General features: G+C 40.1%; 1 protein-coding gene across 11 annotated transcripts in view; it reads left to right on the top strand.

The window, feature by feature from the left end:
- ART3 (ADP-ribosyltransferase 3 (inactive)) overlaps positions 1–22742 on the top strand; it is a 124213-nt gene that overhangs the window by 100390 nt on the left and 1081 nt on the right. For 3 of the 11 annotated variants that reach the window (XM_074275686.1, XM_074275684.1, XM_074275683.1), the window contains 8 exons: positions 2276–2353; positions 7080–7785; positions 9584–9616; positions 10473–10505; positions 10691–10723; positions 15232–15267; positions 18556–18588; positions 19555–19984. In XM_074275686.1, coding sequence (XP_074131787.1) covers positions 2285–2353; positions 7080–7785; positions 9584–9616; positions 10473–10505; positions 10691–10723; positions 15232–15267; positions 18556–18588; positions 19555–19697 — 1086 coding nt within the window. In that variant the 5' untranslated portion in view covers positions 2276–2284 and the 3' untranslated portion in view covers positions 19698–19984. Of the gene's footprint in view, positions 1–2275; positions 2354–7079; positions 7786–9583; positions 9617–10472; positions 10506–10690; positions 10724–15231; positions 15302–18555; positions 18589–19554; positions 19985–22742 lie in introns of those variants that run through there. The other 8 variants (XM_074275691.1, XM_074275690.1, XM_074275689.1 and 5 more) reach the window with 4 other exon arrangements.

Raw genomic sequence — 22742 nt, 5'->3', positions numbered from 1 at the left:
TAGATCAATTTCAGCAGATTATGTTTTCATTTGACAATTATAATTTCTTAGACACTGAGAAAGAAAGGAAGAAAATATTGCCAGAGTATTAATTAGTTCACTTAAAAAATTCTTATCCTTTCTTCCCTTCTCAGGGGAGAAAACAAGACATCAAGAGTTTGTTCATTAGTACTCATAAAACTCCAAACATGAGTTTTAATTCATTGTGACAGATCTGAACCAATTGTTAACCAACCTGGTTGGTGGTCTCAGTTCTACTATTAGTTAGATATGTGTATGGCCTTGGATAAATGATGGAGCTTCAGTTTCTTTCTTTATAAGCAAGGAGAGAGTTTGGAAATTCCTTTCCTTCTCTAGGTTAGGCAGTATGCCAAGTGCTAGGAATAAAAAAGACAAAAGCGGAACATCCTCTGTCTTCAAGGAAAAGGATGTGGGAACATATATAAGTGCAGGTAAAAAAAAAAAAAATAGTGGTTTGGGGGAAGCCACTAGCACCTAGGAGCTCAAAAAAGGTGTCATGTATAAGGAAGCTCTTCAGCTGAACTTTGACAGGAACTAATGATTCTAAGAGGCAGAGATAAGGAGTGAGCCTCTTGCAGGGAAGGAAGATGGCTCTTCCAAAAGCCTAGAGATGGGAGATGGAGGGTCAGATTGAGGAACAACCAAGCCAGTCTGGCTAGACTCAGTTGAGACTTGGCTATGAAGGGCTTTAGATGCCAAATGAAGCAATTTGGTCCTACAGCTAGTAGTGATTCACTGGCATTTATTGACCTAAGCTTTAGGAAAATCACTGGTAACTGTGGAAGGTAAACCACCAAGTAAAGGCAAAAAAGGTATTATGTGAATAAAATGAAGAGGACAGAGGCAAGATGTGTTTTGGACATATTTGCTTCAATCTCTACATCCATTTCATCCGATTCCTCTCTCACACAGCTGCCACCTTATTTTAGACTGTCATCATCTCTCACCTAGATTTTTGCAACAATCTAATCTCTTTGCCTTGTGTCTCACCTCATTCCAATCCATCTTCCCAGCTACAAAAGTGATTTTTCCAAGTGTAGATAGGGCGTGTCACTGCCTACTCAGTCAAGTCCAATGGCTCTCTAAATTACAGTATTTAATTCTTAAAGCTCTTCTCAACCTGCCCCCAAATTTTCCAGCCTCATTATTTTACCTCAGAAATTGATTTTTTTAAAAATTCCTTATGATGTTTTAATCTCTCTCTCTCTCTCTCTCTCTCTCTCTCTCTCTCTCTCTCTCTCTCTCTCTCTCTCTCTCTCTCTCTCTCTCTCTCTCTCTTTCTCTCTCTCTCACCTCTGCCTAATGGCATCCCTTATTTTCAAGATAGGGCTCAAGCACCATCATCCACTTCATGCTTTTTCTGATGCCCCCAACTATTAATACCTTCCCTACCAAATTACCTTGTAGTTAACTACTCTGTACATTTGCATTTCTTCTCTTTATATTTATGCTATATATTATATATAATGTATATTATACACACACACACACACACACACACACACACACACACATACATATATCTATGATTGATTGAAGCAGAATTGAAAGATTTAATAACTGATGGATACCATACTCTAAGAAGATTGAGGGGAGAGTGTGGAGCCAATAATGACTCTGAATTTTGAATCTGTCCCTGAAAGATTAGAGGTGCTCTTGACAGAAAGAGGGAAGTTAGAAAGAGTGGTAAGGGGGAAGGGGCTTTCTTTTAGCCAGGTGAAATTTGAGGTGTTCATAGGACATCCATGTTGAAATGTCTGATAGGTTTATTCCCTTAAAAAAAAAAAAAAAAGCTATTAACCAATTTATAAAATCCTTAAGTATTTTTTAGTCATTTTGTCTAAAGGGGAAATGAAAAAAAAAACCATTTAAACAGCACATTAATTGTTTGGTTGTTTGTTCATCCCCACCTAGACTATTCAACAGAAATCTTTCAAATGTGTAAGGGACACTCATCCAAAGCTTACCATCCCATACCTGGAATTTTTCTTCCCCTCTCATAGCCCTCCCTCCTTTGATAAGAAGCTAGGAAGTACAATTTTCAGAATACTGTTATTTGTTCTTAAAAGATCATAGCCATAGAGCTATCACAGCTTACAAGATCCATTTGCTCCCATCTTCTAGATGAATTTATTACCTGTCACTTTGATTTTTATTCCTATCAGAAATGAAAATATTTCTCCTGCCTCCTACCTTGTAATGTTACCTTTTTAAGAAAAACACATATTAATTGAGTTTACTTCACTTTATTCAGAAGTAAAAAATGAAGACAAACTACCTTGAAATGGTCCCTGTGATGTTGGCAGCCGTGATCCTGATGGAAAGTTTTCAGGTAAAGTGAACCTTGCTAGAGATGAGGGATTTGTATATAGTGATTGATTGTTGGGAAGGAAAGCTTCCAGATAACCTTTCCTGAGCCAGTTAAGGGGAGAGGAAGAGAAATAGTGTGGAGATGAGAAAAAGAATAAAAAGGGCAGAAGAGGAATAAGTAGAAGAGATATTGAATTTTGCTAAAGTGGATAAACAGTGTGAAATGTATGTGTGTGTGTATATACATTTATATGTATATATTGTAAGGAATTTAAAAAATTGTATATGCATTCACATGCATAGTATGCGTGTATATATATGTGTGTGAGTATATATACATATATATGTGTGTGTAAGGAATTTAAACATTTGTAAGGAATTTAGTCTCAAATGCTCATTCTGATATTTACTAACTGCCTAGGTATAGACATTTTACTATATCTTGCCTTCCTTTTCTGTAAAATGGAACTAATAACACTTGACTGCCCATCTCTTCAAGTTACTTAAAGTGCTTTATAAATATGATCTCTAACTATTAAACAAGTAAGTTTCTTTTAACAGATAAAGGAAGGAATAGACTATTGGATCTGTTTATCTAGGCTATTTTGTCTGATCCTAAGATTTCAAGTCCTTTAGATTTTATTGAGTACGGATGTGAGTGAAGTCACAGTTCAAGGTACTCTTTGTTCTGAACATACAGTCAACTGTGGCCTCTGGCCAAGGAACATGAATGAGCTCTTAATTTAGCACAGTGATAGATTTTTTTTATTTTAGAGTGAGAGTGCGGTCTACATTATTCTCTAGGCTGAATGGTTGAACTGTTCAGGTAAGTATCCATAAGTTCTATTGGTGGCACATCTTGTTTGTACTTTCTTCAGAACACAGGAAAGTAGTTTTGTAGGGTAAAACTTACTGACATTTGATCTTGCCAGAGCTTACCCATCTGTGAGTCTGATATGAACTCAGAAGTGCACCCCATACTACTGCAGCCTGTTTATTCTGTTAGTTATTGCTTTATAGAAGAGGTCAGGAGACACCTATATTTAAGTAACTTTTCAGGTTAGATAGCTCAAAATTTGGTCATCTGGATTTCTTAATCCTACATCTAGCACTAACTTTATGCTTTCGGTAAGGGCACTTAAAAATGGAAAAAAATTGACCTTACCTATCTCACCAGTATTGTTGTGGATACAAAATGAGATAATAGATGTAACATCTGTCTGAAAATTTATTAGAATGTATGCATTTATGAGAACTACATACAATATAAGTTTTCATCATTATTAGCATCATGGAAATAATTCCACCACAAACATCCTGCTCTATGGAAATCCCTCCTTTTCTTACTAGTAACTTCTAACTCTCAGGCAAAACATATCTCCTGTATACAAGAGAAACTTTTGAAAAGTAATGAAATGAATTTTAAGGCAATCTCAAAATTTAGATTAGAGTTTTAGATTAAAGTTCTAGGGAACTTTTATTCAAATAATCCTGAAATGTTAAAATGAATCATCATTATCAAAAGAATAGCTATCATTCTCCAGAACCACAGAAGGGAGAAGAGCCACTTCCAACATTAAGGAGCTTTTATATTTATTGACCCCTTTTGGTCCTTTCAGAGCCTCCAACAAACATCCTTTGTAAACACAGCTATATGACCAATATCCAGGCAAAGCCTTATTCAGTTATTTTCTCCAACTTCTAGGTATAAAAACATCAAGACTTTACTTAATTCCCTGGTACTTAAGTTCACAGAGTTACTGAATACTTAGAATTGGAGTCTAAGGACCATCGTACAGACTAGTGAAACAGAAACAAGAGCCATCCAACCACACAAGAATCTCTATGAGCCACATATTTATTTCTTACCTTTGTTTTCTTGTATTTTTCTTTATTTATTTATTTTTCTTTCAATCAATGTTTTTTTTTTTTTAATTTTATAATTATAACTTTTTTTTGACAGTACATATGCATGGGTAATTTTTTACAACATTATCCCATGCACTTACTTCTGTTCAGATTTTTTCCCTTCCTCCCCCAACCCCCTCCCCCAGATGGCAGGCAGTCTTATACATGTTAAATATATTACAATATATTCTAGATACAATATATGTGTGTAGAACCGAATTTCTTGTTGCACAGGAAGAATTGTTTTCAGAAGGTAAAAATAACAGTTTACACTCATTTCCCAGTGTTCCTTTATTTCCCAGTGTTCTTTATTTTTTTAATAGAGATTTCTCAATTACATTTTAATCTGGTTTGACCCGCACCCAGGAGTGGATTGTGTATTTGATTCCTCTGTCTGCTCTGGGCCATCCTCCTTCTTTAATAGATGAAGAAACAGGCCCTGAGAAGGTTAAGTGAGCTGCTTTAAATCATGTAGCCATTAAGTAGCATAGCTAAGTTTCCATGTAGGAGTCTATCCTGTGATCCCAAACTTTCTTCTACTTCTTGCTTTATAAAAAGAAGCGTGTATTTAAACTCAGGTCTTCTGATTCCAAGCTTTCTTGTTAGTTGCACATTGCCTTCCCAGCTCCATAATCTACAGCATCAGCTGGTGTGACATTTTGGATTTCACCTGTGACATATGGTTAATTATAGTGGAAGAGGAATATTGTGGGTTTAAGTGGCCAAGTTATGTTCCTAAATCCCTTTACAATATGATTCATACAATCTGTTCTTCATGCCTAAAATTCTTATTCTCTCTAACTTCCAGTTCAAGTGCCATCTCTTATATGAAACATTTCTTGATCTCAACAGATGTTAGTCTTCTCTCTCTTTCACAAATCATCTTGGATTTACTTATCAGTGTAAATATTATATATCTCTCCATTAGAATGTTAAATTCCTTGAAAATAAGGATTGTTTTGATTTTGTAGTATCTCTAGCACTTTTCTCAATTCTTTATGTGTAGTAGGTATTTTATAAATGTTTCTTGTTAAATATGATTTGGACATACATGTACTCTCTTATTCATTCATCTGTGGGACCTTAAATCTGATTTTTGATGACATAGGAGGCCCTTTTCTTTGCAAAAGTTAATTTGTCTGCTTTATCCTGACTTCTCCAACATGCTGCTCCTATGTCCTTGTCTCTTCATTCATTTAAAAAACAAACAACTCAGCCCTTACTTGATCCTACCACTGCTATTAGCTGTTGTTCCACATCTTTCCTCCCTTTCGCAGCTAAATTTCTTGAGAAAGTTATATATTCTAGGAACCTCCAATTTCTTTCCCAATACACTCTTCTAAATACTCTGCAGTCTTAACTTCTGACCTCATCATCTAACTGAAACTACCCCCTCCAAAGTTACCAGTGATTCTCTTCATCGCCAAATCCAGTGACCTCAATCCTCATTCTTCTTGACATCTCTACAGTTTTTGAGTGTCAGTCATGTTCTTCACCTGAATATCTTCTCTAGGTTTCCTGATATCACATTCTCCTGATTCTCTCCCTACCTCTCCGACCATTTCTTCTCAATCTCCTTTGCTGATTCAGCTATGTCATGACTGCTAATAAACTGTGACTATCCCCCAAGAGCTATCCTAGACATTCTTCTCTTTTCACTCAGTAGTAGCTCACTCAGTGATCTGATCAGCTTCTATAGTTCAATCATCAGACCTGTGCAAATGATTCCCATATCTAATTATCTAGTCCTTAATTTCTCTCCTAAGTTCCAATTACAAAAAAGCAAGTGACTTTTGTCTATCACAAACTGTGTCCCATAGGCATCTCACACCGAACATGTTCCAAACCAAAGCCATCTTTTCTCCACAGCTCTGCTCCCCGAAGTTCCCTGTTACTGTTGAAGGCTCCACCACTCTCTTGGGTCTCCAGGCTCAGAACCAGGCCATGCTTGGTGTCTCACTGTCATTCATCCTGCCTTTCCAACCTGTTGCCATTTGGCAACTATTTTCTACTTTACTATGGCTCTCTAGTTCACACCCTCCATTCACACAGGCACCATGCTGGGTTAGGTCCTTATTATATTTCTCCTGGATGTTACCTTAGCCTTCCAACTGGTCTGCCTGCCTCAAGTCTCTCCCCACTGTAGTCTATTGTCTATTGGCTGCCGAGATGGTTTTTGGAAGTGCAGGTCTGAGCATGTCACTCTGTGCTCAGGGAGCTGTCTTGGTTCCCTGTCTCCTCCAAGATAAAATATAATCTCTTCTTAAGTTCCTTCTAACTTGGTCCCTTTTTACCTTTGCAGTCTTTCATGCTGTACTCCTCTCCCTGCACAGTAGGATCCAGCCATACCAATCTGGGTCACCCATCTCTGGGTCTCTGCATTGGCTTTCCGTCATCACCACCTGTTCATTTGCCTGGCTTCTTTCAAGACTCGGCTCAGATGCCATCCCGTGCAGGGATTTCCCAGTCTCCACAGCTGCAAGTGCCTTTCCTTCTCAAATTGCCTTCCGTCTGCTCCAGTTAAATCTTCCGCATACCTAGTTATTATTTGTTCTCACCTATTAGAATGTAAAGTCATTGAGGACTTTTCCTTCCTTCATTTGCCCAGCCTTAGTAGAGGGTATGCTACAGGATAAGTATTTAATAAAGGGTGATTGCTTAACACAAGAGTGGATGAAAATGTGACATTTTCTATAGTACAAAGGCAGTCTCTGAAGGTGAATGTATGGGGAGCCAAGTCTTCTTGCCCTATTTTGAGAATTAGCAAATAGGACAGGAAAGTAAATGATATGCATAATGTCCCTCATTTCCACAATGTATATATTTTTCTCCTCTTTTAGGTAAAGGGTCATATTTTAAGCATGTCTACCAATACTTTTGATGACCAATACCTGAAGTGTGCTGCAAGAATGGAAACCAAATTTGTTCCCAGGTTGCTCATTGAGGAAAAAAGTAACCATAAGCTCTTCCATTCCGTGTGGACAGAAGCAGCATCCCAGTGGGATTTAAAGAAAGCACGGCTGTTGCTTCCTCCAGACTTTCAGGACAATCATGGAATAGCACTCATGGCATATACTTCACAAGCTCAGGGGCAGACCCCCTTTTACCAAGAGTTCAGCTCTGCTGTAGAAAAAGCTGGAACATCTCGAGATGATTATATCTACAGCTTTCAGTTCAAAGCTTTACACTTTTATCTGACAAGAGCCTTGCAGCTTCTGAGCCGAGAGTGTTCAGAGAGTTATAGACGTCCAGCATACCTCAAAAGCCTTTTTACTTCATCTGAGCTTCCTGGATATGATGAGATCAGGTTTGCTCATTTTACCTCTTTCAGCGTCAGACCTGAACCTTTAACTGGCTCCGAAACACTGCTCACTGTCTACACATGTTTTGGCATTTCTACAAAAATAATTTCTGATTCAGGAAATGAAAGCATCCTAATACCTCTGAATGAGGTTTTTAAACTGACTCAGGAAGGAAATAGAACCAACTTTGTCCTTAGAAGTATGAATAAGACCTGCAGCCATTTTGACTGTGCATACCTTGGAGGTAAGTAAATCTGTTTTTTTGTAACTGAAATTAGGAGCAAGAAAATGGATAGGTTTCTTAGACTTGGGGATATTAGGAAGATGGAATTAATAAGGAGCATTTCTCCTGACTGGATACATGTTTTCATCTTCTCATTCATGTCTGACCATTTGAAAATAGTTATAGAATTTAGGGATCCCAGACTTCTCAGTAACTAGAACTTTGTGGCCATCCTCCCTAGCCAATAGATTTTGTCAGGGCTTTGCCTTGTGCGTCCACGGTTACTGTTTTCAAAAAGCCCAAGAACAGGGCTATCTGGGCTTAGATTTTTTTTCAAAGAGCTTTATGAGCACAAGGACCTAGCCCTAGAAAACAGGTGACTTGAGGTCTGAGCACTCAGGATCACATCTGACCTCTTACCAACTGGGCAACCATAGCAAAATCACTTCACTCTCTTGGAACTCTGTTTTCCTTTTGCAAAATGATCCCTAAAATATCTTTCAATTCAAAGTGTTGTAATTTCTTGACTCTTGCCCAGACATCATGGTTCTCTTAATTCCACCATCAATTTGCAGATATCAGAGTCTATATATATAGCTAATGCAGTTTGAATCTCTGTCATTTAAAAAAAAAAACAAAAACAAAAACATCATTGGGCCACCTGGATTATGAAAGATCTGCATTTACTTTAGAATCAAAGAACAAATATCCTATAGTAGAGAGAGCAAACAAAAATCTACCTGGTCTTCCAGCCTCATATCTCCAGCCACAAGAAAGAACGTTCATATAGTACCACATAAGTCCTTAAAGCTTCTGCTGTGTGAAATCACAGGATGTACCAGTGTGTGTGGATATGAAGAGAAAGATGCAGGTGGAAGGTAGGACTGAATCAGAAGTGTTGATCATCTTTGCATTTGGGCTTGCGTACACTGACTCCAAGTTCAGTGTCCTGGTTTCTATGCCTCTAAGGAGAGGATAGGGAGGCATTTAGGCCTTCCACTAGCATGGCTTCAAGCTCTTCTGCAGTGATCTCAGAGGCTTCAGTTCTCTCCACAACTAGATGTGTTTCTCTGGACAAATTACTTCTCTTCTTTGGCCCTCAATTTCTTCCTCTGTAAAATAAGAAGGATGTAGCTCATGGAACAACTTCAGTAATTTAGTCCAAAGGACAATGGGGCAGATGGAGCCCCATTTAGAGTCAAGTACCCAATCTTCCAAAAAGGTAGAGTGACTTGTATATAAATAGCTGGATGTCTTCTGAGAAGGACTTGATTAGCCTGAGCTTATGAAGCTCAATGAGAGCAGGAACCATATCTTAACTATCTTTGTACTCCCCCATTCCCCTTAGCCTCCTCTACCAAATAATAATGCTGCTCACATAATAGGCACATCATAATGATGATTGAATGAATGGATAAATAAATTACCTGTATGCTATTCTGTAAAAGTGAACAGCTTAATTGGGATTCTTTTATTTGTGTCAAAGTAAAAAGATTCCAGACTCCTACAGTAGAAGGACAATTAGGCTGGGTGGCCACAGATTTATTTGACACTAAAGGTTTATTAAGCTCTATAGCAAATAACATAATTTATTGGAAGCATTATGGTCGCCCTTTGATGTGGGTAACACTGGTTTTATTATGTTCACATACAATTAAGAAAAATCTCAGGGAGGTTAAATAACCTGCTTGAGATTACAGGATTAGCAGTTGTCTGAGTTTGAACCCAGATCTCTCCTGCCTCCAAACCCAGCACGCCCTTTACACTCAGCCACAGTCTTCTCACTTTAGGAATAAACAATGTTTCTCTCTTGTTTCAGGCTTGAAAACAGAAAACTGTGTGGACAGCACTGGTAAGAGATAGTTTTTCCTCAAGTGGGATCTCCTTCGTATCTTTGTCAGAACCTCTCAGAGCTGGCTGGGATTCTTGTTAGTCTCTGCTGCAGCCCCTGCAGAGAGGACGTCTTCTGTCCCAGACCTTCTCTCATCTGGTACCCAGTCACCAATTGCTTTATACCTTCCAATGCCCACCCAGAAGGGATGCTTAGACCTGGACCTATAATGTAGACAGCCTAATACTGTCATCCCATTCCCTGGCCAGGAAAGATATTAGGAATGAAGTATACTTTGTCTTCCTGCTTCTCCCGGGATAGTAGAACATATGGGGAGAACTCAGGTTAAAATATTTGTTCAGTTTTAAGAAAGAAAATTTAGGGAGACAATAAAGGAGTCAAGTAATATGTCAGAGGAGATTAGATGAAAGGCCCCAGCTTTTACTTTATCAGAAAAAAATAATGCAAAGACAGAAGTCTTCAGGGAACTTCACAAAATCAGTGCTGAGACATGTGAGGATTAGATGAGTTCAGGGTGAAGAATCCAGGACGATCTGACCAATATCACAGGGGTGGGAAGACCTTTTTGGGATAAAGATATTACTTCGATCCTGAACTTTAAGAGTTTTCTTCATGTGAGAGACCAGTTTTAATTTACAAGTAGGCATCCCCTTAGGTACACTTTAAAATAACAGAAACCCAGCTTGTTTCTCTGCTTTATGGCTAAAGAACCTCTTTCTCTAAGCTCTCGCACCATTTTGGGGGGTCATTTGAACTAAAAGTCCTGGATCCAAGGAGAATTCTTGGCTGAGTTTGACACTGATCCCTAGACTTAAGTGAAATGCAATAAAAAGCTGTTTTTGTTGGTGTTTTTCAGGACAGATTAAGCCCAGATACGTCACTTTGCCTGGTGAGAACTTTTTTTTTTTAATCTTTCGTCTTTTCCTTCCTTCCTCCCTCCCTTTCCATATTTTTCCTTTCCTTCCCTCCTTCTTTCCTTCCTTTCTTCTCCCCCTCTCTCCACTTTGTCTACATGTGAAATATCTCTCTTCTATTTATTTCATAATCTAATTAAATGATAATGTTCCTATTTAGGGTTGAAATCCAAAGAAGAAGAAGAGATCTCTGGTAAGAAATGCATCAGTTCAGCTAGCATGTTCTAAGTGCCAGGGACTGCGCTAAGCACTGAGGTTAGAAAGGAGGGCAGAAATAATCCATGCTCGAGCTGGGGGTGGGGGAGACAGACAGAGGGCTGGAAACGGAGAGAGAGACAGAGAGAGGAGGAAAAAGAGAGAGAGAAACAGAGGAGGGAGGGCAGAGAGACAGAGAGAACCAGAAAGAGAGAGAGACACACACAGAGAGACAGAGAGAGACAGAGAGAACCAGAGAGAGACAGAGACAGAGAAACAGAGGAGGGAGGGCAGAGAGACAGAGAGAACCAGAAAGAGAGAAACAGAGAGAGACAGAGAGACAGAGGAGGGAGGGCAGAGAGACAGAGAGAGACACAGAGAGAGAGACAGAGAGAGAAGAGAGGGGAGGGAGGAGAGAGAAAAGAGGAACTGAGGGCCGTGAGGGAAGGAGAGAACTTACAAATAACTATGTATAGGCTAAATTAGAGATAAATCAGCAGAGGGAAGGCACTAGCATTAAGGGGGATCAGGAGGGACTTCTGGTAGTGATGAGAATTTGAGGAGTATCTAAATAAAATTAGGATTAATTGAGGTCTAGTGGCAAGTTCCGGGTGCAGGGAGTCAAACGGAGCTCCCTGCAACCCCTTTGGATTCCCAAGGGTACAAAGTTATTTAATTGAGGTCTAGTGGGAGCGCAAGAGTCCTCTGTAAATTAATTTACAGGCCCCACAACCTGGATGGATAAAAGAGGTTTATTGTAGGATTTGGAAGTAAGATTAAAGTCTGCTTAGTAAAAGGAGTTAGAGGAAGAGAGAGCTGCACCAGGAGTGGCGGACAGAGTCTGTGGTACAAAGCACGGTGCTCGCATGTTCCATCCTCTGCCCAGAGACGATTCCAGCCCGGCTCTTTTATTCAGTTACAGGGCCGTGGGTGGAGTCCCAGGTTGGTTCCTCCTTTCAGCCCCGGTTAGAATTTGCTAGGTGGGGGTTGGGAAACCTGAGCAGATCCTTAGAATGGGGGCTGGGACAGCCCGAGTTAGCTCAGATCCGGATCTCTCCCCTTGGAATACGAAAGGGTGGTTTGGACCAGGACTTGTGAATCAAAGGTCAGCCGTGGGGTTGGGGATCAGAAAGGAATCTTAAAGGGGGCTACCGCCCGCATCGGTAGAAGGTGGGATTTTATTAAGACTTCAGGCAAGAAGGTGATGGGGGAGGGTGACTGAAGGCAGGGGGGATGGGCGGTGAAACTGTTTTGGGAGTTGTGTAGGAGGAGCACAGGGAGGCCGGTGACTCTGGATCACAGATTGGGAGGGGGGTGGGGGAGAGGAGGAAGACTGATGGTGTAAGACCTGAGAAGCTGCAGAGGAAGGGTCAGGCTACAGAGGCCGTGAGGGCCAGAGAAGGGATTTCATCTTTGACCTGGGAGGCGAGAGGGCGCTGCTAGGGGACTAGGGGACGGCGTAGTCCCGCCCTTTAGGAAGAGCATACGGACTGGGCCGGGAAGGTGCGAGGCGGGGAACCAGCCAGCCACGAGGCCGTGCTGTGTGTGACTTTGAGGCTGGACTGGGGGGAGCCGGGTTGTCCGTGTGAGAAGACCGCCATCTAGGGGGAGTCGCGGGTATGGCAGAGCCTGCACTTGCCTGGTGTAGCCTAAAATCCCTCCGCCAGAGGGGAAGCTGGTCCAGAACGGCGAGGGCAAAGCTGTAGCATCCTCCAGAAAGAACGAGGCGCCCCCAGGCCCGGCCCGGCCGCTGCCGAGACACCCTACGTCCGTTCTGTGGCGGAGGGCGCGCCCCGGAGTAGTGCGGCAGTGCCACAGGAGCGTGGCCGTGACGCAAGGAAGAGAAGGGCGGGGTGCGGGAAGGGGAGCCCGCGGGGTGCGGCCTGGGGAGACGGGCGGAGCGGTCGGGCTCGCCGCGGCTCGTGTGGGGGAGTGAGTCAGGGGAGACTGGAGCCCGCCGCAGGCCCCGACTGCCGGGCTGAGAAACGCGGCTCCGTCCGAGGGGAAGGGGGAGCCGCGGGGGCGCTGGGTTGTTCCAGAGCGTGGTGGAGGACGCCCCTCTCCCGGTATCTTGTAACGGGAAGAGAGAACAGGAGAGGAGCCTTTTCTCCCTGGCCTTTGTGAGCCCGCCCCATCTCAGCTGGAGGGTGCAACCTCCGCAGGTGTTTCTAGATGCATCTTTGTGCTGTTTTATGATAGTCATCTTCCGTCCAAATGCATTGAAAGAACAGGGGGAAAAAAGGAGTTTTACAAGCAGTTGTCAGTGACTTAAACCAGCAAAGGCACTTCTCTGGGTCTGATTCTCCCAGAGGGGAAGGAGCTCGTGGATGATGTAGAAATGATGGAATCCTGGGCAGAAATGACCACGCCATCCTCGAGTGTGTGAAAGAGAGAAAACCCAGAGATCTTCTGAGGTGTTCCTTAGGTTCTAGAACACAACTTGCACAGGGGCCAAGGGAAAAGAAGTAAGAACCCTGTGGAGTAAGATGATCTAGGGAAAGATGCTAAAAAATGAATCTCTGAAAACTCATGAGGAGGCAAAATAAGAATTGTTTAAAGAGACAGTTATCACAGAAAACATACCAACCAACTTGGATTCTAAAAAGTGATGTTCCGACAGCTAGCAGAGAATGAAGAGAAGAATGGGGCATGGCCTTATAAATATAGTACAAGAAACACTAAAGGCTCAGAACGAGCCTAAGAGCAACAAAAAGAGGGGGACGTCTTTAGTTATACTGGGGGGTGGGTCGGAGAAGGTGTTGAACCTCAGGTTCAGACAAGGAAGACTGACAGCAGAGAAAGCAAGGCTGCTCAGTGTTTATAACGAGTCACTGCAGAAAAGAACTGCATTGACCCCAGAAGTGAAAATGGGGAATTGAAACCTAAGATGAGTAAGGGGATGATAAGACAGAACTTCACCTCCCCCTATGACTTTATGTCCCCTATCTCCAGAGATCCATTCTTAGGACCTGAAAAACTGACAGGGTGAAGGTTGAGCTGCTGACAGTGATAAAGAGCAAGGAAATTAGAAGAGATATCACAGGAACGGAGAGAGCAGGGATTTTCAGAAAAGAGAACAAGATTTGTAAATTTTAGGCTAGTGAGCTATATTTCACTTAATCAGAAGATTCTAGAAGCAATCATTAAAAAGATTTTCAACTGGCGTGGCTCCTAAAGAATAGTACATATGGACCTCGTTTCATTTTTGTCAGGTTTATTAAATTAGTAGTTGTGGAAATACGTACAGAAGAATTGCACATATTTAATATATATTGGATGACTTGCTGCCTAGAGGAGGAATGGGGGAAGAGAAGGAGAAAAAATTTGGACAAGTTTTTGCAAGGGTGAATATCGAAAACTTTCTTTGCATATATTTTGAAAATAAAAAGCTATTATTTTTTTAAAAGGAAAAAAGATTATTAAATCAGTAGGTAGAGCTTGCTATGTAAATTTTGTTGTTATAGCTTTCTAGATTTTGTAGAAACCTTTGATTAAATATCTCATACATATTGCTTCTTTTATAATATATGTCTATGTAACTTTTTTAACCCCCAATGACATGTTAAAATCCGGAACAGACTAGAGGCATCAGTTAGACAATAATAAAAGCAAATAGATTCAGAACAGGTTGGATGGTGGCTCAGTATCAGCATGGCTGGAATGTCCCAGAAATCAATGTTCACACTTACTTACTGCTTAACATTTTTATCAGTTATTTGGCAAAAGATATAGGTTGTGTGCTCTCAAATTTTCAGATGACACAAAGTTGACCTTTTAGATAAGTGAATTAAGAGTAGTAAGTAGTAAGGACAGAAATCTGAGAGTGGGTTTCCAATTAAACATTCTTTATCTTACTATCATTTCCCTCTTTTACTGACAGTGGTTGTGATCATACTGTTTTTCATAAACATCTATGTTAGCCAGAACTGTGAGACTGAGTGGGATCATTCTGTGCTCATTTGGAATTTTGACCTAGTTTCTATTCTGGTTGAGTAGCTGTGTGGCTCTTTGGGAGATGTGTTCAGAGCCCAGCATGTGGAGAGTGGCAGCTCTGGCATGTGCCCTGGGATAAACACCCATTCCAAAGAAGATCCCACAAAGAACCCTGAGAATGTGTATAATCTGAAAGATTTAAGAATGCTAAGTGGTGCTGATAAAGGACTAAGAAGATGATTACTTAATGTAAAGAGCCAGATCTTCTCTTTGATACATTATGGAGCACTATTAATAATTTATACAATTGCTTCCTTATCTCTTATATCATTCATTTTGTTTTCATACACCTCCCTGAGAGGGGTCTAAAAGGTTAACTCCAAATCTGTGTTCTTATAGTACTAATCCATTCAGCATATAATTTATTAATTAAGAAGGATCTATGTGTTTAGGCTTTTAAAAATTGGAAACTTGGGTCCTGACATTACCTACGCTTATGTTCTTGAATTTATTCTGAAGTTGTATTTTTAAATCACATTGAGATAACTTCCTGAAATTTTTCTTCTTATTCAGAAATGGATGAAGAACAAAAGCCTGTTGAAGACCCTGGTAAGAAATAATTTCTATTTGCAGGGACATGGAAGTGAGACATGACTACTTTGGATTCAGGGGTGGTGGTAAAGAGAGGGGAAGAGCTAGTGTCCCTGAGGAGGACCTTCTTCAGTAGCAGCTGTCTCACATGCTAGAGTGAAAGTCAGGTGGGGAAAATATTGAGTCTATTCAAAAAAGCATTAATCAAGCACCCGAAGCTAGACAGATGCTAGGGATCTAAAGCCAATACAGGTAGGCCCCTGCAAATACAAGAGCATCTTTTATGGCTTCTCTATTTTAAAAGATGGTATTCATGGTCTGGCTAAAGGATGGACTCCAATTTTGATTAGATTAGACAGGAACTCTTTAAATTTAATTTTTGTGAAGGCTTCACAGTCTGGAAGAGGGGCATTCTTGGAAATGATAAGTCATCTCTGATTACATCACTTCATTTAGCTGCTTCTGCCAGTGCTGAATTTTTTGCTGATACTGTCCTGCCTCCTACAGAAGCTACTAAATTTAGAATTCAAACACAACCAAGCTATGTGAGCCCTGTATGGGGAAACAGCTCCCCAAAGGCTTAAAGAAGGCCTAAAGGCATTGCTCCTTTTTGGATAAGACATATACTATAGACCATAATGAAATTTACTTGTTTTGAGCAGACTATTGAAGCCTTTATAAGAATATTATTCTAAAACCCAGAAATGAATATCCAAAGAGAGAACAGTTAGTTGTAACATTTGTGGTGAATTCTTTAGTGGACGTCATCTATGCCATGTTCTCTCATCCTGCTCAGACTCTGTGGGCCTTCAGGGACTTGGATTCAAGTGTCCATCTTGTGGGGACGGTATTTTCACAAAACTATAGTGGCTCATTTGAAATGCCATAAAATTTCTTTCCAACTTCCCTATCCTCCTCTGCCCTAGATTACACAGTATATAAATCTGCAGGTGTTGAGGAAAATATAAAGGAAATTTTAAAATAATCAAATATATCCACTCCTGATGTGATTATCATTGTACTCTTGCCAAATACAAAAGCTTCAAAATTTCATACTGCAGTAAAACCAGCTTTTCATTTTTTAAAAAAAATCTGAGAATTTTGGAGAGAGCAGTTTTCAGTTAACTATGAGGTTGGAAGCGCATTGCAGAGAATTTAAAGGGAGAAGAAAGGGAGTGGAGACATTGAGTATAGGTGGCTGTCTCAAGTTTAAACAAGAAAGAGAGGAGCGATATAGGACAATATTCAGCAAAAAAGTATCCAGTACATAGGAAAATGTTGGAATGATAGGGAGAATTTATGGGAGAAGATAAGAAGGAATAGGATGGCTTGGGCATATAGAGAGATTTGCCTTGACAAGGAGGAAGATCTCTTCATGGTGACAGGGGGCAAAGGAGAAAGTGGGGGAAGATTGTCTTGAGAGGTGTGAGATGAAAAGGGCAGAAGAGGGAATCTCAGACAAATGGTCTAACTTTTAATGAAGTATGAGACAACCTTCTCAGCTGAGAGGATGGTAAAGGGGAAGCGATGGGAGATTTGAGGCATAAAAACGTTTGCAACATCTGTTATGGTAAATGGGATAGTGAATTTATTAGGGACTGTGGGGCAGCCCTGCTACAAGGTCACAGTTGAGCTTTGTAGTGGACCATGTCAATTTTGTGAATGTTCTCCAACTCTGTTCAAAAGCACATGAATAATAAGAGTGAAGGCAGATTTAGAAGGCAATGCCAAGATTGAGAAATGGCATGGCACAATCATAGGAAAGACCATGAGCCAAGCACTGAATTCGCTGAGGAAGGAAGGAGAATGTTCTGGGGTTCAGTAGGTAACAGCTGTCAGAATTCTGCTTCAGTGATAAGTGTGGGTGAATAAATTTCAAAGGCAGAGAGGATACTGAGTAATAGTAGCAAAGGGAGACCTTAGAAGTGGCCATGGAGAACAGAGTCTTCTTTCTACCATGACCAGTGAACTGGGGGGTATGAGTGAAAACACAGCCCATCCTGGAAAGTGTAGCTAGGGATTCAATGCCCTTAGGAGGGAGCCATGTCTCGGAAAATGGAGGGAGCGGGAAAGGCACAAAGTCGTTTGTCAGTTGTGGAGCAGACAAAAAAGAGCAATGGAAGGGGAGAATAGATATGGAGTGGGACATTGGGAAGGTGAGGTAGAAGCACACAAGACAAAAGGGAATGGGGAGCAGGGCTGAGAAAGGGGATTTGAAATCCCTGAGATGGGGGAGAGTATGACCCGATGCAAGTATGGTAGTCAGTGAAGAATGGATTCAGGCACAAAGGCCATTCAGGCTCCCTTGATATTCAGTGTTGTGGCAGTTGGGGTTACTGAGTCCTCCGAGGCTCAGGAAGTCAGATTCACAGAAGATGGAAGTAAAGCAGAAGGCACCTGGAGAAATTCTGGATTGATACAACTGGGAATGGCCTCTGGGCTACTGAAGAGGGCCTTTGGACAAACAGAAGCTTCTGGACTGAATCTGCATCAGGACTTACTCAGAAAACTGAGGAGCGAGATGAGGCAGGTTAGACACAGGACTTTTTGAGAAGGCAGCGGGCGCCCCAGAGAGCCTTCCAGGTTGAGATAAAAGGTACAGGTTAAGGGGCTGGATTTGGAGTCTTGCCTTATGCAAAGGTAGCCTTCCTTTGAGTTGCAGTATTAGACTATAAGCCCCTTGGAGGCAGGGATAGTGTGTAGCACACAATGATGTTGTGGTACCCTTAATATATGTTAAGTAAAAATATTGAAATGCACAGCCTTTCAAGCTGTGCCAAGAGAAAAAATGGTGCTGACCTAAGGTGGAACTGGAAGCCAGACTGTCTCCTCCCTGTTGATTCTTTCTTTATAGTGATGAATTTTTAGTATGAGCCCACTTGATAGCTTGCTTGAGTCTAGTACGTAAGATCTATTAGAGTAAGATCTATCCCACGCTTATCCCTTCTGCATAACTCTTACCTTTGTCTGCCTGTAAACCTCTTAAGAAGACCTAGAATTAAGGGGAATGATATCCGTCCATATGTAAATATAACTACATATATATTTTTCACACACATACAAAATGCACATATATAATACGTAATGATATATAACATGTACAATATAATGTATAGTTATATGTGATTACATATAAAATTACATACATTATAAAAATATAATTATCATTATGTGAACTCTAATACTGGATTTTATCAAGAGATTTTCAATCACTAGATTAAAAAAAAAAAAAAGAATTTCCCATTGCCTAGCTAATACACACAGCCAAGTACAATGATATTAACTAAAAATATGTTTATTCCTTAGGTCAGAGGAATCTAGACTATTTGGACATTCCTGGTAAGAAATGCCATTTCTTCAGTTAGTAGACCCCTATATTTCTGCTCTTTAGGGGAAGTTTTAAAAATATTGCACAGTATAAATATTTTCCAAAAATTCGTGCAAAGGAAGATCAGAGTCATAGTAGAATGGAAAGGAGACCTGGACATAAATCCTGGCTTCCACCTTCACTGCTGGTCACAATTACAGTCTCCTAAATGTCTATTATAATAGTGGTTCCATGTATTCTTAAAGACCACCAGGTTAAACTGGAAACTCCCTCCTCTGGGTCTTTTCTAATACCTGCTGCTGATACCTGTGAACTTCCTACTGGGCCATCACAGTTGCTCTATCCTTTTTGTGCACATGGCAGTAGCTGACCAACTTGTGGTAAAATAACTTATTTTTAGTAAAATTCAAAAGATATTTTAAAATCATACTATTATTGAAAAAAATCCTTTTGTATGCTGTAACTCTTACCTTTCTCTTATCCAGTCTGATGTATTTAAGTATAAAACATTCAAGTATCTCAAATTATCTGAATGAATAGAAACCATGATGTAGATGATTGTAAGAATCGATGCTTTCCTTCCTTAAGATAAATAACAAGGAGGCTGATACCCTGGACATGACTAGTGAATGTGTAGAAAGTAGAAAGATTTGGGTCTTAGCCAATTAAGCATCCAATTTGAAAAGCACTGTTGTTTTACTCTGATTGGCATGAAAAAAATGATGAAAAATAAAAAAATGTGGTTCACAGGCACTAACGGCAATGGTAGTAGGCATTTCTATAATTAGCTAGATGATAGGAGAAAAGGAAATATTTTTTTTTCAGTTTTTCAGATAACACAGTGGTGAAAAGATTCTTTTTAAAGATGAATGAAACATATTTCATTTGGATAGAAGTGATAGGATCCTACTTTGGAAACATTGATGTTATTTTGACCTGTCCTATAAAAATATATGTATATGTGTTTTCATCAACAGCTCCAGCTCTTATTCCATTTCCCAGCAACCACCCCACTGTGGCCTCTGCTTCCACCTCCTTTGGCGAGATGCTTCTTCCCCTGTTTGGGAGGTTTAATCTTTTGATTGGTACTTTTGTTGTAAAACTCTTTGTTCATCTCTGAGCTGTACAGGCTCTTTATTACTTAAAATGTGTTGTAATAATAAGTGACTAGATCTTGATTATTGAATGCTTAAGGAAATTGAAAGAGATGTGGAATTCTTCATATTTTCTACTTACACACTATATGCAATGCTCTTTGTAAACAGCACCCCAGTAAACTAGTAGTAAAGATATCTTAGAATACTTGTTAATCTTCCCTTGTGTATGTATATATTAATCTCATGATTGTATAAATTTGGTGTTTCTGGATGAATTCAATAAAAGGCTAAGAAAAATATAGAACTGAAATTTTGGTAGACTTCAATGTTTATATTGGATAGCTTAGTAATAATAGCTAAATTCAATTTAATAGCGTTTAAAAAAATCCACATGCCTTTGGCCAATATCAACTGAATGTCTATTTAAATAACCATGCTGGACATTTTGGGGGACACTGTACATGACTTTTCATTGTGAACATGTAGACTCTATTTTCCGTAGGATCCCTTCAGCACCACCTTTTCTGTTTTTGCTAGATGCAAAGATGCTGTGTCTGCCCTTGCATTTTTTTTCCGATTGGGAAGGAAAAATAGACATCTAGTAGTAACTATAAGCATGGGTAGAGTGTTAAACTGCAGGAAGCACCAATTCCACAAGGGGACATGAGATAGTGCCAGTACAGCTCAGTTGGACCACTCCACCTGTTCACAAAATCCCTCTTCAAAGAATCATGACACTGAGATGGACTTAGCAGTCTCAGAAGCTTAACCAGAATGTATTTTGTAACTTTGACTTTAAAATATACAGATCCATTTTGTTGACTATATATTCAATAAAGAAGATAACCATTGTTCTTTGGATGGTCTGCAACTACCTAAAGAGTAGTTTTCCTGCCCTGGGCAGGAAAGGTAGGATCCTCAATGTAGTTTCTACTTTGTGACAAATGACTTTTAGCTTGGTTCTTGAGGAAGTGAAATAAATGTAAGCATTTCAGTCATCCCTAGTGCTCAGGTCTTCTGTGGGAAGGAAAACTTGATTCTTTTCATGTTAAAAAAAAAAAAAAAAAATTCTACTGAGGGGCAGGTAGGTGGTAGTGATAGAGCATCAGCCCTGAAGTCAGGAGTACCTGAGTTCAAATGTGACACTTAACACTTCCTGGCTGTGTGATTCTGGGCAAGTCACTTAACCCCAATTGCCTCAGGGGGAAAAAAAAAAGATCCTACTGAAAACTCTGATAAATCCTTTCTTTATTCAGACTAGTGACAGGAAGAGGGACTTCTCCACTTAAAGTAATAACTTGTGGGGAATGGAAAAGGGAGGGAAGAAAGCACTGGATGCATAGCCAGCCACCAACATTATCCTTGGAGCCCCATCCTGGCTGACAATAAAGAAAGTGCAACATAAACTTAAAACAACTCTTAAATGTGAATTGTCATTATTGTGGCTCAGATATGAGAGTATACACCACCACTAAGTACCACTTTATTGTGAGTGGCATTTAATGTCTAATACCCTTTCACTCTTCCAGCTGGAAAGATACAGTTTCAGGGTTAACAGTGAAAGATCTGGGGCAACATCTATCATGTCTGGCTTGATATTGCAAACATCAGTGTCAAAAGTGCTGTTTACCTTTAATCATCTATAATTTTTGAATATGCAGAATTTTAAAATTATTTTTTCTTTTTAAACAGACTTTAATGCTATCTTTTGATTTTACATCTCCTTGATTTGCTCCTGTGTGTCTCCCACTCTCCTTCCAGAGAGCCAGGCTTTATAACAAAGGATACTGAGAAAAAAGGAGGAAGAGAAACAGTTCTGCAAAACCAACCAACACATAGAAAATATCCTACATAGAGCCCCAGACTCCTTTTCTTCCCACCTTTGCAAAGAACAGGAGAGGTCTTTTCATTTCCTCTTTGGGACCAGGCTTGTTTTCTTGTGGGCACCCCCTCCAAGGTATTTTGTATCTTGAGTTACATTTAAAAAGGAAACTTGGAAGAGGGGAGAGATGAGAAAGAGGAAAAGGTTATGACTCTAGTGGGAGATGCTGAAGGAATGTATCTGCAGGTCTAGTTCACTTAGTTTCTACGCTGAAAAGGTTTCTCTCTTGTCTCATTGAACAGAGAGGTATGGACGAGGGCCTTTGTCAATCAAGCGTAAGGGTCACAGCTGGCAGAGAGGAGGCAGTCTTCACAGCACTCTGGTCCTGTCCAGTCGGCCTGGGAAAGCAGATGCCAATGTCACAGCTGGCCATGCCAGCAGAGAGCTCATTGACAGATCATGGAAACCAGGCAGGCGATGGGCCTTGCTCAGCCCTGCCTTGGGGTAGCAGGGTTGGATGCTATACTGATGTACTTCTCTTGATGGCTTCTTTAACGTATTTTAGACCAAAAATACCCTGCCCCAAGTCATCTCCTTTGGGTATTAAGCAGAGGAATTTCTGGGTCAGACAATACTGGTCTTCTATAGCCAATTTGTACAATTCCATATCATTTTTCAGAATTGTGGTCTCAATTCAGTTTGGTGAACAGTACGTGTTTCTTTCCACATTGACTATTTTCATCTTTTGTCATCTGAAAATTTGCTGAGGATGAGAAAACCTCAAAGATGTATTTTGATTTCTATTTCTCTTAACAATGATTTGGAACATTCTTTCATATGGCTGCTAATTTGCAATTCTACAGAGAACTGTTTGTTAGTTCATATTTATTGTTTCTCTAGTGAAAAACAGATCTGGGTCTTTCTTATCAATTTCTTCATATAGCCATTAACAGAGTTATTTGATGATACAAAGAATTTTTCTCAAGTGAACTGCTTCTCTTACTCCAGACACATTATGATGTGAAATAATTGAAAACTTCTGGCACACATCAGTTATTTTATCTTTTGAAATTGCTTCTATCCCTTGGTAAAGAATTCTCATCTGCCCAGACTTATGAAAAGCACATGATCTGCTTCTAGTTTAATTTTTTTTTTAATGCTATCATCAATCACTTAATATTTCAGGTCACATATCCATTTTGAATTTATTTTGGCGTAAGATTTTGACATCCTTTCAATTCGATAT

The sequence above is a fragment of the Sminthopsis crassicaudata genome, chromosome 6, assembly GCF_048593235.1.
Source record: "Sminthopsis crassicaudata isolate SCR6 chromosome 6, ASM4859323v1, whole genome shotgun sequence".
Taxonomy (NCBI): Eukaryota; Metazoa; Chordata; class Mammalia; order Dasyuromorphia; family Dasyuridae; genus Sminthopsis; species Sminthopsis crassicaudata.
The sequence above is the reverse complement of the archived record's forward strand: the minus strand, read 5'-3'. Positions and strand labels throughout refer to the sequence as shown.